At 49.3% G+C, this 18,169-nt stretch overlaps 1 protein-coding gene across 1 annotated transcript; it reads left to right on the top strand.

Annotated features, from left to right (window-relative positions):
• Positions 1–9,671: 9,671 nt before the first annotated feature.
• Positions 9,672–12,524, top strand: CBLN1 (cerebellin 1 precursor). The gene is made up of 3 exons (XM_007096915.3): positions 9,672–9,935; positions 10,077–10,196; positions 11,473–12,524. The coding sequence occupies exons 1-3, from the start codon at positions 9,672–9,674 to the stop codon at positions 11,668–11,670; spliced, it is 582 nt and encodes a 193-aa protein (XP_007096977.2). The 3' UTR covers positions 11,671–12,524.
• The last annotated feature ends 5,645 nt before the right edge of the window (positions 12,525–18,169 follow it).

Genomic DNA, 18,169 nt, shown 5'->3' with positions numbered 1-18,169 from the left:
TCAAAGGGCTCTTGCCTACCCACTGGAGTGGGGCTTTAGCTTTTGCATTCTGCTTTTAGAGACTACACAAGAACCACCGTGTTACATGGATTGTCTCAGGGAACCTCCCCTCCCTGGGCCCCAATCTGTAAAATGTAGGCAGCCCAGTTGATAAAAATTAAGTTTTAAGACACTCCAAGGGGAAGCCTGGGTAACTCAGTCTGTTGAGGGTCCCAACTCTTGATTTTGGCTCAGGTCATGATCGCAGGGTTGTAGGACTGAGCCTGCTTAAGATTCTCTCTCTCTCTCTCTCTCTCTCTCTCTCTCTAAAAAGAAAGAAAGAAAGAAAGAAAGAAAGAAAGAAAGAAAGAAAGAAAGAAAGAAAGAAAAGAAAGACACTCCAGGGTGTGGGCACAATGGGAGAAGGGAGTCAAAAGGTACAAACTTCCAGTTACAAAGTAAATAAGCGCTAGGGATATAATGTATAGCACGGTGACTGTAGCTAATAATATTGTATCCTGTATTTGAAAGTTGCTAAGAAAGTATATCTTAAAAGTTCTCATCACAAGAAAAAAATTATAACCACGTGCAATGATGGATGTTAACTAGACTCATTCTGGTGATTTCTCAATATGCACAAATATTGAATAATTACATTGTATACCTGAAACTAATATAATGTTATATGTCAATTATATCTCAGTTAAGACAAAAAGACACTCCAGGGTGCCTGAGTGGCTCAGTCAGTTAAATGTCCAACTTTCACTCAGGTCATGATCTCGTGGTCTGTGAGTTCGAGCCCTGCATAAGGCTCTGTGCTGACAGCTCAGAGCTGGGAGCCTGCTTTGGATTCTGTGTTTCTCCTTCTCCTTCTCCTTCTCTCTCTCTCTCTCTCTCTCTCTCTCTCTCTCTCCCCCTCCCTCCCTCCCTCCCTCCCTCCCTCCCTCCCTCCCCTGCTCATGCTCTGTCTTTCTCTACCTCAAAAATAAATAAACATCAACAAAAATTAAGGGTGTCTGGGTGGCTCGGTCAGTTAAACATCCGATTCTTGATTTCGGCTCAAGTCATGATCTCTCAGTTTATGGGTTCGAGCCCTGCGACAGGCTCTGTGCTGTCAGCGCAGAGCCTGCTTGGAAATCTCTCTAGCCCCTCTTCTGCTCTCTCTCTCTCTCAAAAATAAATAAACTAAAAAAATAAAAATAAGAAAACAATTAAAAAAAAAGACACTCTAGGTTAAAGACCCAAAATTCTGATATTTATTTATCTAAAAAGGCCATAGTGGTCTCACTGCAATATACTCTGTCATCTTGATATTGTTGGTGCATTAAATATTGGGATCGATTTCATAATAAGTAATGATGGACTATTCCTGAAATTTTATAATAGCAAGACCATAGATAGGTTTCAGTACATCTATAGTTATTTAAGAACAGTTACAGTATATAGTATGTGACTGCAACAACCAGATGAAATAGGAATCCAACCAGCCTTTCTTCTGGACCAGTAAACACTAAGATTTAATGGATATTTTCATTAAATTTATTCTAACTTTTGTTGCCACTTATGGGTCGTTCACTTGCCAAAAGTTACTTTCTAATTGCTTTATGTTTCCTAAGTAGCCTTTATACTGCTTGGGTAAGGATCGCAAAAAATACTGGGCGTAGGTGTGAAATGGATAATTAAATTAAATGGACTCAGGTACACCTGGCTGGCTCAGTTGGTACTGTATGTGACTCTTGATCTTGCGGTTGTGAGTTCAAGCCCCACACTATGCCTAGAGATTATTTAAAAAAATATAATCTTAAAAAAAATTTTTTTAAAGGGGCACCTAGCTGGCTCAGTCAGTTGAGCATGTGACCTTGGCTCAGGTCATGATCTCACGGTTTGTGAGTTCAAGTCCTGCATTGGGCTCACTGCTGTCAGTGTGGAGCCTGCTTTGGATCCTCTGTCCCGCTCTCTCTCTCTCTGTCCCTCCCCAGTTTGTGCTCTCTTTCTATCTCAAAAATAAACATTAAAAAATTTAAAAAAAATTTAATGGGCTAAAAAAGGATTCCCTCATTAGTACCTATACATTGAAATACACATTATTGTGGTTTGGTTTCAATCTGGTATTTTAAAATCTAAAATAGTACCAATTTTATACAATAACAGTAAAATCCTTATTTGTCGAGAATATTCTCAGATAAAAGTTTATAAGCTTAAAAAACAAATAGCAGTAATTGTCATACCTTCCCAATAATAAAACACATTTTAGTAAGGTTTCACCTTATAAATTTTTTAAAATATTTATTTTTGAGATAGAGAGTGCATGAGTTGGGGGAGGGGTAGAGAGAAGAGGGAGACACAGAACCCAAAGTAGGCTCCAGGCTCTGAGCCATCAGCAGAGCCTGATGTGGGGCTTGAACTCACAAAGCCTCATAAGACCATGAGCTGAACCCAAGTCCAATGCTTAACTGAGTGAGCCATCCAGGAGCCCCTAAGGTTTTCATATTTTAAAAACTCAAAATAGCTTTATAAGTTCACAAAATAATACTATTTTTTTCCTCAAGATATTAACACATTCTTGTATTGCAGCTGGATAGGATTATTTTTTGGAGATTCAGCATTTGCCACTTTAAGGAGCATTTCTTTTAATAATTTTACTTCAATATTCAGAAAACAGCATAATTACATTAAATTTAATTTTTAAAACAATATGCATACTTTTGTTTGAAATATAACAACTTTGGTAATATCACGTATCTAATCTGATTTTGTAATAAATTGGGGTTTAACATAGTGATTATCTATGATACAACCAATAATTCAACAACTAATGGTTCTACAGGAGGATAAAATGTATCAAATCTGTTGGTTCTGAAGGTGAAGCAAGGTTTCCTTCTGGTACAGTGTATCATTGAGATCCCAGGAGGAAACAGAATTAAACTCAGTTCAAATGGAGAGATTTTTAATGAAGGGACAACCTACAGAGGTGTTGGCAGGGTCAGGGGAATCAACATGAACACAAGATGCGAATAACCTAGAAACCGGCACTACCACCACCCCTCCCCCCCACCAGCCCAGCCTTCCCAAAGCAGGAGATACAAAGGGGGGAGAATGTTACTGACATGACAGCTGGAGCCCAAGAGAGCAGGAAAGGCTGCAGAGCAGGAGCTACAATCCTGAAAAGGGGAAGCTACTGCCAGAGGTTTTTGAGGGTCATTACTTCATACCACCTGCACTGAAGGGACAGAGCAGGAAGAAATACCCCAACTTCTCTCTCCTCTTCTCTCTGATCCTCTGCTTATACCTTCCACTGGCCCAAACAGAAGCCAATTGGAAGGAATCAGCTTCTAGGGGCAAAAACAGAGAAGAGGAAGGCAGGGTGTGGCTCAGTGGCAGGAGAGCAGAGCACCAGCGAGCTCAGTCACATAACTGTCACCGAGGCCTGAAGCAGAGGCGCAAGACTAAGCATGCTCCTCTGACCTAATTTCTAAGAAGTCAACCAGAAAATACCATTTTGGGAAAACAATTTTTTAAAAATATAAAAGCCCTTAACAAATTATCTGATTAAAAGTGGGCAGAGGACCTGAAAACACATTTTTCCAAAGAAGACATCCAGAGGGCCAACAGATACATGAATCACTAATCATCAGGGAGATGTAAATCAAAACCACAATGAGATAACACTTCAAACCTGTCAGAATGGCTAAAAAAAACCCCAAACCTCCTTTTCCTTCTGAATTTTCCCTCCTTCAAATTCTATTTAAACTCTTCCTTTCATTTACCTCCTGGTAACACAGAAGTCTGTGGTTCAATAAGTCCTCCAGTTAAGCAGACCTCTCTCTAACACCCCATCCTCACAGCACTCTGAGCTGCGGGAAGTCTATACTATTGTCAATGAATGCAAACTCTAGGAAATTTTCCTAAGACCTATTACGATTAGTGATACTTTTCACAAAATTTAACCCAGCCACCCACCAATGATGACAACATACACCATTTCTTTGATAAATGTCAAATGCATGTGAAGTACATACGTGAAATGTTTGTTTCAATGTTCTCTAATCTATTAATTTTATATGTATGCGTGTAATTTTTGCATGTCTTCGGATTACAGGGTAAATGCAAACTAATACAGAGACTAACCAAAGCTACCACATGAGAACTTAGGTAGCCCCACTACTAAGAAGCCTTCTGAGTACACCTGGAAGTCTTAAGTGGAGGTTCTCCAGGTATGCATCCCTGACTACCACTAAACAAGGTCCTGGAGGGCAGGAAGCATGGGTGATTCATCTTTGCCGTAGCCAGAGGTCCTAAAACAGTGTCTTGCACATTGCAGGCACTCAATAAATGCTGAATTGGCCAAACATTGGTCTGTCCCCATAACCAACCACCCCAAAAGCACACAGATAATTATTTCTTGGAAAAATTCCAACTACTGTTTGATGTTACCTATGTGACTTTTCCCTCAAGAGCAGCTTTGTAGGATTACATTATTTCCTTTTTTCCCCCCTTTGACCTTAATGGCCTGTGCTTGAACAACAGCTTCATATAAAATTACTACCAGCACATACCACAGCAGATTCAAGGTATAATTTTAAAAATGGTGCCAATATCTCTCAATTTAGAAGATACATAGTCTCTCCTTCTGAACAAGGCTAGAAAATGCATAATCTGGTATTAACATAAGAGCTCAAGATATTTTGAATATACTTTTTTTTTTTTTTTTTACGATCCAAGATTTTTTTTTGGAAAAGAATTAAAATGTTACCACAAATCTGGCCTTCATTAAAAAGCAATCTTGCATTTTCCTGCATTTAATAAAAGTGTCCAATTACAAAGTTTATTTTGTAATGTAACTTTTAACTCCTAAATAGCAAAAATATTGCATTTAGAATGAATCTGAGTAGGTGTAAAAAAAAAAAAAGACATACCCAGGAAGACAGATTTTGGTGAAATTTAAAATATTTCATACTTCGTACAACTTAGGATCATTTTCATATTTTATAGTATTGATCCAAGCTTAATTTGAAATGACCTTGACCCTTGAAATACTAAATTTAAGACTTTAGAACAAACTAGCCATTCTCTTCTTCTTTATAGGCAAATTGACTAAATACTAAGGAATTGTATGTTGGGGCCTTTGAACCATGACCAAGAGAAGAAACACTGTTTGATGTATATAAACACTAGAGAATCCATTTTGACTTAATAAAAGGATGAGTTCATTGCACATCCTGTGACAAAATATTCCCCTTTTCCTGAACATGCTCTCTTGTTCCAACAATAGATTGTATTTTCCCCAGGATGTGGGGCGATGGGGGATCAAGACAGCTGTTAATATTCATTTCTCAAAATGCACTGTGGTGGGAAATTCAGAATACAGTGAAAGGTAATAAACCTTTTACTTCACCAAAACAGAAGGCTGAATTTAGAGCAGCAGGTAAAGGACATAACAGCACATTCATCATCTGCAATCTTTTAAGTTGCCTAAATCTCTATGATACATTGAATGCTTCAGATCGATGGTTTTATAATATTTTACCAATAGTTCAACACCTGAAAAACCTTAGCAGATTAAAGTCTTAAATTTCAAATATGACCTAACTCGATCTTTTTTATTTTTTAGACCTTCTCAAATTTCCATTTCTTTTTATTAATTGATAAACGATAAAGAATTTTAGGTGCTTATCCACAAAGAAATGAAATTTTCACCTTTTTAGGAACCTAAAAGATGAATAGAAAAAGCCAATTCCAATATAATGTTGTCAAAAGAATATTTTGGAATAGAATGTGACAATTACTTATTTATACTTATGTGGCTCTACCATTCAAAGTGCATCCGCGCTTCAAAGCTAAACCTTCAGTAACATCATGGTTGATAGCATCTAATTTCATGTTTAGCTGAGGTCTTAAAGATCCAAAAGGACCAAGACAAACATATCTATTATTCTGGCTACTGTATCCATCTTCATCACCATTGTTTTGGGGTGAAATACATTGCAGCCAACCCTCTGAGAGAGACTAAAATAGACATACGTTGTTTTTGCCTGCCAGCATCCCTTCTGTAATTTTTCTTTGGAGAATGTCCCTATCCTAGACAATGTGGGGCTAACAAACCCCTTTTCAGAGGAAGACACCTGAATCCAAGTTGTCAGGAGAGTGGTTCATTCTCCATGCCCAGACAGGGGCTAGCACCTCAGATTGTCCTGAGACTTTTGTTGCAAATATTAAACAAAAAGCACTCTTTCTTTCTTGCTAGGACTAAGTTGGCAGTAGCATCTAAGGGGCCATCATATGGAAAAGACTTGTCTGAAAATGAAGCCAAAGCCAGAAATAAAAGATCATAATAACTTTGGTAGATCCAACCATATTTCCACTGGCAAGATGTACCCATTGGCTTTCTTGCATTAACCACATAAACTCCTTTATACTTAAGACAGTTTGAATGGGTTCTGTCACTTGCAGCTAAAAGAATTCTAAGTCTAAAATGTGACAATGCTAAAAATAAACATGACTGCTTTTGAGGTGCTTAATGGATCTCCCTCCCCTTATATATTATCTCCTTTGATCCTCACAACTCAGGAAATATTTATTAACATTAAATTAATATTCATTATTTTTTGAAAATATACTATGTGGAAGAGGGATGGAGAATGCCAGAGGAGTGAGGAGGTTAGATACCTCAAAGCATTCAACAGATATTCATCAAATGGAAGATTAAACATTATCTAGCAAAGCCAGGGTGCAATTGTTGCACTAATCCCTCAGTGATAAATTAGGAGGCTCTTGAAGTAGCCTGGGCCAGAAAGATGAATGCCAAATAGGCAGCCCTATGAGAATCATTCAAACAACAGGACATAGAGATGGAATCAAATTAGATGTGGGGGTCCCAGGTGGGTGTGGCTGTTGTCATTGAAATAGGTGAAGAAGGAAGGCACAGAATTTGGGAGGCAAGGAAGGAGACAAAGTGTGGGTCAGTTAAACATGCCTGCAGGGTGTATAAGCAAAAAGGTCCAACAGGCATTCAGTATGAAAGGCCTGGGCTGCAGAGAGGCTGAGATGGGAGATGCCAGATGGAGCATCACCAGCATAGGGATGGCAGTTCAGGCTTGGGCACTGACCTACTATAGCCTCACCATGAAAAGAAGAGGAAAGGGCTGGCGACCAACCCCCTCCAGGTAATCTCAGTCCTGCTTGTGAGCGCCATAAAAGCTGGCTTTCCCCGACAGAGCCGGTACTTAAGAAATATCTGTGCGATGACTGACTGAAGAGTGTACCGTTGGTTCTACACGAGCGCTTCTCCAGGGACCCCCTACCCCCTCCCCCACCGCTTCCAGCTATACTGGATGGCCGCTATATTGCATGGTGTCTCGTTATTCACCTCTCACCTCCTAAACTAGTTCATGCTCTCACATTAGGTGTAATCGCAGCTGGCAACGCTTTCTGGGGATGTCTCAAAAAGATCGTAGTTGAAAAAATATTTTTGTGTCATTTTAATTTAAAGTAAAATTGTTGCCTCTTTCCCCACCCTTTCCTTTTTCTTGGCGAGCCCAGTGACCCCGGTGGTCCTCCAAACAGAGGCGGGGGTCGGAGCTGGGGGTCCCCCAAGGTAATTCTTTAGACAGCTATCAAAGTCTCAAAAGAAACAAAGGCTGAGAATCTGAAAGGTGTGGCAATTGGCGATTCCAAGACAGGTTTCCCCGCGTGGGGGAACGAGTACCCCAGGGGCAGGAGACCCTGCGGGCAGCGAGCCCGGATATCCAAAGGAAGTGTAGGCAGTCCGCGCCTGCAGGTCCCAGCGCTTGCGCCTGGCTGCAGCCAGCCGAACGTCCATTCTGGCTTGGCTGAGCACTCAGGTTCAAGGTCGCACGGGGGTGACCCGAGCGCCAGGTACCCCGATGGCCAGCATCCCAACCCGCCTCTGCTTAGGGTCCGGAGCTGGCACTTCTGCTCTGGACACAACCGAGAGGTCCGTTCGCCCTTCTGCTTCCGCCTGGTTAACTGCAGACTTTCATCCCTCAGGTCTCCGCCTGCCGGCACCTCGGGCTGGAACGCGCCCTTTTCTCTTTCTCCGCAGCTCCCCTCTGCCTGCCACTTAGCAAAACTGCATTTTTACTTCCCTGTTTGAGATTACGTGTGTGTGTAAAGTTCTAAGTCAATAAGTGAGGCAAAAATTCTTGTAGGGTCATAATTACTCATGAAAAATCGCCCATACATCACAAAATTTGGTGTCTACACTCAACGCTGATGTGCAGGAACGTGTGGCTAAAACAAGTAGTAAAGGTGCACAATATATTGAAAAAATACGGATGCAATATATAAATTGTAAGTGCAAAAGAGAAAATGGTATCAGATAAATGAGCCTGCGTGCGACGCCACTGTACTAGTTACTGCCTAGTGTGCTACACTCTAAGAGTCACCAAGGCGGGCCTCGTCTGTTTTGGCTCGCCACGGCATCCTCAGCGCCTGGCCCAGTGCCTGCGACTTCGTACACGTTCAAAGATCTATTCCGAAAAAATGAAGGAAGGAAGGAAGGAAGGAAGGAAGGAAGGAAGGAAGGGTGGGAACCCGTGGCCGGCAGACAGGGGGGTTGGAGAGGGGTGCAAGGGAGGCTGGGTGAGCTCCATCCCGGGGGCCGAGGGCTGCGGAGCCAGGTGCTGAGGCTGGCGTGGGATCCGGTGAGCCGGCCTGGGACCGCGGCACCTGCGCCTCCCCGGGAGGCCACGGCGCAGGCCCCGCCCCGCCCCCGCCCCGCCGCGCACGCACGCGCCCTGCAGCCGGGTCGCCCGGCTGGCTCGCTCGCCCAAGCTCACCCGCGCGCTGGCTGCCCCTCGCGCCTGCGCCCGCTGGGGGGCGCTCCCCTCCCGCCCCGCGCGCCGACACGCGGGCGCCCCCCGCACGGCTGATTCCATTCCCAACCTGGGCGCGCGCGCCACCTCCTACCTGCGGGCCGGCGATTGGAGGCGCGCGGAAGGGCTGAGAGGGCTGAACAACACCGCGGCCTGAGGCGGAAAGCGAAAGAGCTAGCGGCCGCGGCGGAAGGTCCGGGCACGGGCGCGCGCGCGCCCGCGCGCGCCCCCGGCCCTCGCTCCCTCAGTCGACTCCCGGCCAGAGCCCAACCCTGCTGCCGCGCGCCGCCCGCCTCGCCGCACCTAATAACAACGGTGCCCGGGGTCAGGTGGCCGCGCGCGGACAGCGCCTCCATTGGCTCAGCGGGGAGCGCGGCGCATTAGGATTGGCTGGGAGGCGGAGCCTCGGCCAGTGGGAAGGCGGAGCTGTGGAGGGAGGCGGGCTGGGAGGCAGCGGGGGCGGGGCCAGGCCGTGGTCCGCGCCTTTGTGCCCGGCGCGCGCTCTCCGCCCGCTCCGGCTGCAGCGCCGGCTGCATCAATAATTCAGAGCGGCGGCGGCGGCGGCAGCGGCGGGTGCGAGCAGGAGGCGGCGGAAGCAGCGGGGACCGAGCGGCAGCGGCTATGTATCCAAGTGCGGCTGGGCAGCCGCGGCACCCCTGAGGCCCGGGAGGGGCTCCGGGAGCATCGCGTGGGGGGCACGCTTGCCACGGAGTGCAAAGAAGACCAGTAGTGTCCAGAGCGGCATCTGCGAAGCTGCGCACGGAGCTGAGGAGGGGGCTTCGGAGTGGGGTTGGGGCGGGGGGGCGGCTGGCGCAGGCAGCCCCCGGGGTGGGGGGCGGGGTGGGCGCCGGCGCCGCGATGCTGGGCGTCGTGGAGCTGCTGCTGCTGGGGGCGGCGTGGCTGGCGGGCCCGGCCCGCGGGCAGAATGAGACAGAGCCCATCGTGCTGGAAGGCAAGTGCCTGGTGGTGTGCGACTCCAACCCCACGTCCGATCCCACGGGCACAGCTCTCGGCATCTCTGTGCGCTCCGGCAGCGCCAAGGTGGCTTTCTCTGCCATCAGAAGCACCAACCACGAGCCGTCCGAGATGAGTAATCGCACTATGATCATCTACTTTGACCAGGTGAGCGCTCCATCAGATTGGCTTGCGAGGGGGAGAGGTGGAGGGTTGATGTTCGATCCACTCCAAGGCTCTGCGGAGCCTCGGGAGCAGGAGTTCGGGACTGACTCTTGTCTACTTCCCTTCGTTCCCGTCTCATTGTAGGTACTAGTGAACATCGGGAACAACTTTGATTCAGAACGCAGTACTTTCATCGCCCCGCGCAAAGGGATATACAGTTTTAACTTCCACGTGGTAAAAGTCTACAACAGACAGACCATTCAGGTCAGCCGCTGCCTCAGGGTCAGGCCCCGGGCCGGCAGAGGGCTATTACCTGCTGGAGTGAGCGGGCCCTATGGGGGTGGGAGATAGAAGGGGCAGCTGCATGTGCCTGGGGTTGCTTGATGGACGAGTAGCAGGGCCTCATAGTTCTGTGGCTTGGACTGTCTCTTGTTTTCTTCTCTCGCCGGCTCTTGGAACCTAGTCCTCTTCCCACACAGAGTTTCCTGCCTTCGCCTTCTGGGCCCCTCCAAAGAGGTTCTTCCCCTTTTCCTACGGGATACCAGGGATTTCCCGTAGCGGTTGCTGGTTAGCATCAAAGACAGTTCCTCTTTCCAGAAGCTTTCTGCGACCGTTGCCTTCAGCTCCACAGACCGTATCCTCATTCTCTGTCCCAGCTCGGAAGCCTGGACTCCTGTGCGCTTGCCTTTAGCACCACGCTCGGGCCGGGATGGGAAGGATGCTCCTGGTATCCCTTTGGAGACTCTGGGTTTTTGAAGTACCGGCGGGCGCCGAGCCCAAGCGTTTGAAGGGTGGAGAGAGCAGGGGGTGGATGTAGTGCTGCTCCCCCCTCCCCCGGGCTCCAGCTGTGCCCATGTCAGCACTCACCGTCCCTCCAGGTTCCCAAAGGTGTCCAGGTTTCCTTTGGGCAAAGACAAGAGCCAGGATGCACGGCTGGGGAGAGGGCACTGGGCCTTTGGCTGCTGATGCCACCGCAAGGGCAAAACCAGGCGGTGATGGCATGGCCGGTTCTGGGGATGAAGCACAGAGTGCAGCCCTGGCAGAATTTCTCATCAGTCCGAAGCCTTGCCCAGCTTCCCTACCGTGTCTCCACTGTGTCAGGCAGCTAGGACCGGGAGGAAGCAGGGTTTGGTTTGCCTTGGTTCTCCCGGAAACTCCAGTTGCCCGAGTTTCTCTTTGAAGCAGGGTGGGGCAGGGGGTAGGGGTGGGGGTGGAAGCGAACGTCTTGGGACACCAGAGCTGCCTATGGGTTCGTTAAGCTGGATAAAAGAACGCAGTCAGGCTTTGCTTGGCGCGCTTTAGGAATGAAAGCAACTCCCATTTGGGGGGCAGACCCTTCCTGTCACCCAGATTGGCTGTTTTTCGCCCCACTGGTCCCTCAGCAGTAAACTGCAGAGCCCCCTTTTTAAACCACCCACCCCCTTCCACCACGCTCCCAGGCCTTTGTGGTTGTTAGCCAAGCGGGGAAGGTTCGCATCTCCACTGCTGCTTAGGTACCCGCCTCTGTCGCGCCTCTGAAGTAGGCCTTTCTCTTTCCCAGGTAAGCCTCATGTTAAACGGGTGGCCGGTGATTTCAGCCTTTGCTGGTGACCAGGACGTGACCCGGGAGGCCGCCAGCAATGGAGTTCTCATCCAGATGGAGAAAGGCGACCGAGCATACCTCAAGCTGGAGCGGGGGAACTTGATGGGGGGCTGGAAGTACTCGACCTTCTCCGGATTCCTGGTCTTTCCCCTCTGACTGGCTCATCACCGTAATGAAGGCAGGGAGAGGGCGAAGGCAGGAGGAAGGCAGGAGGGGGAATGAGAAGACAGCACGACAGGAAACTTCCTACATGGTCCCCAGCTGTATCCGGGTAAAAGGTGTGCACCGGCCGCTGGTCGGACAACTTTGTCCGTTTCCTCATTAGGAGAAGCAAATTCTGCTTAGCTCTGCGCACTCCCATTTCCAAAAATAAACTCGCCTCCCCCATTCTGGTTGAAGTAATCAAGAAAGAGAGACTGCCTTGTCATTGTTTCTTACCCCCATGTTCATGTTCCCTAAAATTTATACAAAAGAAACTTTGTATTTCACTGTATAACGTGAAATATCTTCCTCCTCAGCCCCCTCGGAATCTTTCCACCTGCTGAAATCTAATATACTCCTCCCCCTTTTTAGTTTGGAGAGGGGAATAAGGTTTTTGTTTTGTTTTTTGAATGGGGGAGGTAGTTTTAATTTGGCAAGTGTTGCTCTTAAAACACCGCTCAAGAGTTAATTAGCTGAAGATACTTTGTGTCCTCCGCTGCTTGTTAGCAGAGACAGGACTTACCTTAGTGGTGACTGGTTCAAAAATATATATAAATATATATCATTTGTATTCAAAGAACTCTTCCCAGTGGAAACTGGCTGTATTTCCGTATTTCTATGTCCTATTCGGAGTGATCGTGAAATCTAAGGCTGCTTGATGTTCTGATGCTTGTCAATGCCCTCGTGTTCTGTGACTCCACTAAATGCCAGGAGGTTCTTCCGGACGCTTCCTCGTCCTCTGTAACATACGTGTGAATAGCCAAGATTTAATTTTGCTTTAACCCAATAAAGTTGAAGTGGGACTTTTATTTTTCTGAAACAGCTTTCTAAACTCCGCATCTTCCCCAGATGCGAGGTTTGGGGGCGGGTTGTGGCAGCGCAAGGCTGAGAGGCGCCGGGGACTTGGTGGGAAGGCCTGGGCGCGAGGGCTTCTAGCGAAGGCGGCCTGCGCTCCTTTTTTTTTGCGCCAGGCCTACAGCCAGCCCGCATTCGCCTGTGCTCCCTGCTTTGGCCAAAATCTTGCCTGGCCAGGAGACACTACCGGCCTGGAAGCGAAGTGGGATTTTTTCGAAGTCCAAATACATCAGGAATAATCCCAATTGGAGGAGTCGGCACGCTTCCCACGCCTCCGCCCCTGGATGTCCCGAACCTTCAGCCCCACATTTCCCGGAGCAGCTTTATGTTTTATACCAGCGCCTCTGAATCCCGCGTCCGTCCGCCGCCGTACTAGCCCGGCGCCCAGGACCTGTGATTGCGCTCCACGCAGGACTTTCATTCGAGAGGTTCGTCCAGGAGTTTTGATTGTATCGGAACATAATGTGAAAGCAAAACTGAAATAAACGACTTCGTTTTAAGTCTAGAAGTCTGACCCAGTGGCTTCAGCCTCGGGGAGGTCGGGCGCCGGAAAGCGGAAAGCGGGTGGAGGCCAAAGTCCTGGGGCAAGAGCCTGGGCCTGGATTGGCGCCTCTGGCTTTGGTCCTTTTAGAAGATTTTTCCTGGCCGGACATTCGGGGGTGAATTTTATTGGCTCCTAGGGGTTGGAGAGAAGGGGGTAATAATTGCACAATAAGCAACATTTCTTGTTATTACTGCGGCTCCTCTGATTGAAATTCACCGAGCACTCGGCCTTCCTTCAAATGCGGGCATGTTTCTCCTCCGCGCACAAGCCAGGGGCCGGCATCCCTTGCCGCACGCTTCGCATCCCCAGTGCTCAGGGTCCCGCCAGGGATAGCTAGAGACTTCGGGAATGAGTTGTGCTTTTCTCTTCCTGCCCAACAGTTCTCTCCCCCATAGTACCCAGGGAAGTAGGGATGAGGCGCAATCCTGAGCCTTAGAGGAATTTAAAAAGAAGCTATTCTTTTTAAAAAGGGACACTTTCAAAAATGCTTTTCTCGGCATTCTTCTAGTTGGGAGGGAGAGATCAGGGAGAACTGGAGCCTTCAGCAGCGAAACTAGCTCGACCCAACTGCTCTGTCGGCACACAGCCTGCCTGCGAGGTAGGCATAGGCGGTGCACCAGGTAGTATCCGCCTAGGACAAGGGCTTTCGGGCCACGCAGGTTGCATAGTCACAGCACCCCTAATGCACCTCCCACCTCTCTGTGGGAGGGTGGTCACCCTCTTCCCCGGGGAGGGTACCACCAAGGTGTCTGTCCAGACTTTGGGACCACCAGGCGGTGCTCCAGCTGGGTGACTTGGGCCCGTCCCTCCTCTGGCCTCAGTTTGCCCAGCTGTATAAAAACAAAGAGGATTTAAACATCTCCAAGAGCCCCTCCTACTCTGAGATTTCGTTCATCCTCTGTTACTTGAACGTGGACCTGCAGTTCTTTTACCTGGGTTTAATGAGTCCTGGCTGTTAACTTGCCCTGATCTGGTTCCTGGAGGCAGTCTCCTGAATGCTAGGCCTGAGGCTGGGGTGGAGGCAAAGAGGAAGCGTGCCTATCCAGAAACTGAGGTTCACTCAGAGCCAGCCTCTTCTCTGGGGCCTGGGAGGTGAACCAGAAGGGAGCAAGTGGACCCCAAGTGGGACAGGGAGGGGAAGGTTATCCCTTGATTCTGGGCTCCAGTTAAGGGAGGGCTCCTTCCTCCCCAAAGCATTAGAGATCCTTCTCAAACTGGCTCCAGCCACTTCTTCCTCCACCTGCTGGTCCCTTCCCTCTGCCATTTGATGAGCCCATCTCCTACTACTGTCTTCATGCCTCTGCACCTGCTGTTTCTTTGCTTCAATTTGCAGTTCTCTCCTTCTCTACTTTTCAAAATTCTGTCCTATTGGGGGATCAAAGCACTTCATGTAAGAGGCTGCCTCCTCTGGGAAGCTCTTATGTAGATACAGCACAGGCACTGCTTTTCCAAGGTTCACTATCCCCTCCTCACTCTTCCCGCAGGCCTTGCTTGGCACTGGTTGGCAAGGGAGATATCTAGGGCTGGGCCTGTCTCCTGCTCTGCAGTGGGTTCCATAGAATAGTGGTACCCACTCCAGCGAGCTCTCAGAAATGTTAAGCAAGCACTCTGGTCCCAGAGGCTTCAGGAGAAATATGGGTTTCTCCACCCCCAAACTGCCCTTATCTTCGGGTCTGAGCCCCCATTAGCCTGGGTGGAGATGTGGACAGCTTTCCCCAGGGACCTGGAGTTGGAGCTAGAGACTTCACTGGGGCTGAGCACTTGGGAGTTGGGCCACCTCCCTCACCTCTGGAGTGGAGGTGGGGGTGATTGTTACCTGTTCGAGAGGCAGGTGAATCAACCCTCAATTGAAAATTGTACCCCAGCTCAGAGGGAGCCAGATACTCTCAAATGGTGTGTTGGGGACTGAGAGGGATAGAGAAAAAAAAAAAAAAAAAAAAAAAAGGCCAGCGGCTCACTAGAAACTACATCCCTGTCCCCAACCAGAAGCTCTAGGGAGGGGGCCAGTCCTAAAACCTACACTTCACAATGGTTTCCTTTAATGCTTAGAACCCTCTAGGCCCTTTCAGATCTGGGCCCTGCCTCCTGCTTTCATCTCAGATAAACCTGATCAGAATAGAGCCTGTAGGGGTTCCAAGACCACCCTCTCATTCAGCCTTCTTCTCAGAGTCTCAGAGACTCCTCCCCTGCCCAGGTCACCTTGGTTACTTCCTCCACTCGAGCCTCGGGGAAACCCGCCTCACCCCAGACTGGGCGGAGTGATTACCCCTTCCTGGCCTCCTTTTTTGCTGTGTGGCCTCTTTTACCTCCCTCCCCCACAATCCCAACCCGCTTCCGGAGGGCTGCGATAGTGTTAGTGGTCTGTTGCGGGGATCTCAGGGAGGTTTCTAGGACCCAACGAGCCCAAACCTGACTTCCAGGCCTGGGTTTTCCAGGCGGCGCCCAGTGCCGGTGGGAGCCGCCGGTCCGCGCGGGATCGCTGGCTAGGAGCCGGGGTCACTCGTGTGTGCAGTCTCGAGTCGCGCCCGGCTTCGCCAAGTCCCGCGCGGGCCCCCTAGCTAGCCCACTCGTCCGCCGCGGCTTCCACGGTCCACACCACTAGGAGCGCGCCCCCCACCCCGAGCTGCGCTGGGGCGCTCATGCTCCAATCCCCGGCGCATCGGCTCCTAATGAGAACATAATTACCCAGATGGAGAGGGAGCCTCACCCGGCTCCTTAATCGTTGCCTTGTTGGATAGGGGGTGTATGTGGGGCGGAGCGAAGGGGCTGGACGCTCCCGCTGGTTCCGGGCGGGGTCCTGAAGTCCCAGGCCGGGTCTTTGGGCCCCCGCTGACCTAGTGGAGGGAGAGACCCCGCTCAGCGGACGCGCGCCCGACTCTGCGCTTGGCTTGAAGTGCGATCTCAGACTACTCTCCCCGCCCTACACCCCCCACCGCCTCCCTGTCTGAACAGTTTTCCTCAGCTCCCAAGTGCGGTGTCTAGGGTTTGTTCAGAGACATCTTTTGTGATAAACGCGTTCGTGAGTCTAAGCCTTCCCCCCTCGTCCCATGCAGCCATATAACTCCAGGCTTGCGCTTGGCCGAGTCCTTGTCATCCCCACTGGCTTTCAAACAAAACTGAAACTTATTACGGACTCTGCCTCTGCAGGAGGCCAGCAGTGCCCTGGAACTGGGAGGTCAAGCCTGGAGGGAAAGAGCAGATGCATCTCTCTTTGAGCCAATTTAATTCGGAAGAAAATCTTTCCCAGGGACGATTACAAAGGTCTCTCGATCTCTTCGCGCAGAGCTCCTCATTGAAGATACATCCATACCCTCTCTGAGCCTCAGTTTGCTCATATTTCAAATGGGGACAGTAATGCCTTCACAGCAGGGTGGTTGCGAAGACTACCTGAAAAGGTGTAAAAATGTTCAGCGCTGCCGCACCCACAGTAGGTGCTGAATAACTGGTGGCAACAGGGAGGAGCAGTGGACAGCTGGGGCATCACGGTATCACAGAAGCAGGACATACGGCATATCTGCGCAGATCCCTACATCCAATAAATGGTAAAACTGAAACCAGACAGAGAGAGGACGCAGAGCAAGTGAATGGTGGAGTTAGGGTCCCGTGTCCTTTCCTTTCCCTGTACACCTGGCTCCCCACCCCCTCTCGGCAACAGCAAGAACAAAGGCTTGTATTCCCTAGGTCTTTCATCTCCATCCCTGTTGCTCATATATTCGCATTGGCCTCTGTGGTTGAATATCCTCTGGTTGTGTGTCTCCATTAGGGGCATGAGCCCTGTTTACATGTCTGTGTCCCTTTAGAGGCTGTGCCCCTCTAAAGTGGGAAATGCATCAGGTTCATCTTCCTTGGCCCAGTGCCTCCCATGGTGCCTGGCACAGAAGGGGGCGTCTGTGATGGTGTTATGAGTGAAACCAAACTGTGCCTGGAGTGATTTCAGGACATGGACCCAACCAGTGAAACTCTCTTCAGGGGAACTTCCTGACCCCTTCAGTCCTCCCACCCCCACCCTCCCCAACACACTGACACCGACAGGAATATTGACATGGAAGTGTTTTCAGACCCTATGCAGGCAGAAAAACCTTCGCAGCCACCTGTGCTTGCTCTCAGCCTCTCCCATTTCACTCTGAGCTCCGCCTGTCCCCAAGGAGTCCCAGCTTTGACCCTGGAATAGCAGCAAGCAGGGACAGCAAGGAAGAGGCCAAGATTAGAAGTATGGTGGTGTTTGGACTTGTTGCCAGGTGTCCTCCCTGGGAAAATGCTTTTAATCAGGAAAATACTTCAGGCAGCAGTGAGGACACAGTGCAACTGAAATCAGGAGGGAGAATTTCATGATTATAAAGAATGGACTTGTGGTTGTGTAGTCACAGCCCAGAGCCTGGGGGTGGGGGGTGTCTTTGTTCATCTTGCTAAACACTGAAGAGGTCAGGGAGGAGGTGCAGGGGAGGGACCAGCGATTGAAGGCATTGACCCCTGCCTGACCTGAGCAGGCTCCAATCTGACCTTCAAGGCTGCCCTTGAGTACCAGCCACCTCATTTGCACAGTTGTTTCTGATCCCCTCGCATCAGGGCCTTGCTTTCTGCTGACCACCTGAACTCTCCTATTCAGATGACACCTTGACCACAACTCTGCTGGGCACTGAACTCCGTGAGGATCAGCTCTCATCTGCTATTCCCCACAGTTCACCTAGTGCCTGGCACAGTGTCAGGGCTGGTAGATGCTCTATAAATGTTCCTTGAATGAATGAGTGAGTGAACACACAAATAGGCGGGCAGACAAAGGGAGGGATTGCTGGTTTCATCATGAGTGTATCTGCTTGATCTACCAGACCGTGAACTCCACAAGGGCATTGACCTTGTTATTGGCTTTATTTGCAATCACATTCTCAGTGCCCAGCACAGTACCTGGAATAGAGTCAGCATGAAAAGTATTTCTTAAATGGATGGATGGAGGGATGGATGGATAAGGAATCACAGTACTCTGGCAATGAGACTCCTTGGACTGAGATTCTGAAGTGCAGGCTTGGCATTGTGCTCCTCTCTAAATCTCCACCATCA

The sequence above is a fragment of the Panthera tigris genome, chromosome E2 (genome assembly GCF_018350195.1).
Source record: "Panthera tigris isolate Pti1 chromosome E2, P.tigris_Pti1_mat1.1, whole genome shotgun sequence".
Lineage (NCBI taxonomy): Eukaryota > Metazoa > Chordata > Mammalia > Carnivora > Felidae > Panthera > Panthera tigris.
This window is presented reverse-complemented; position numbering and strand designations above follow the sequence as displayed.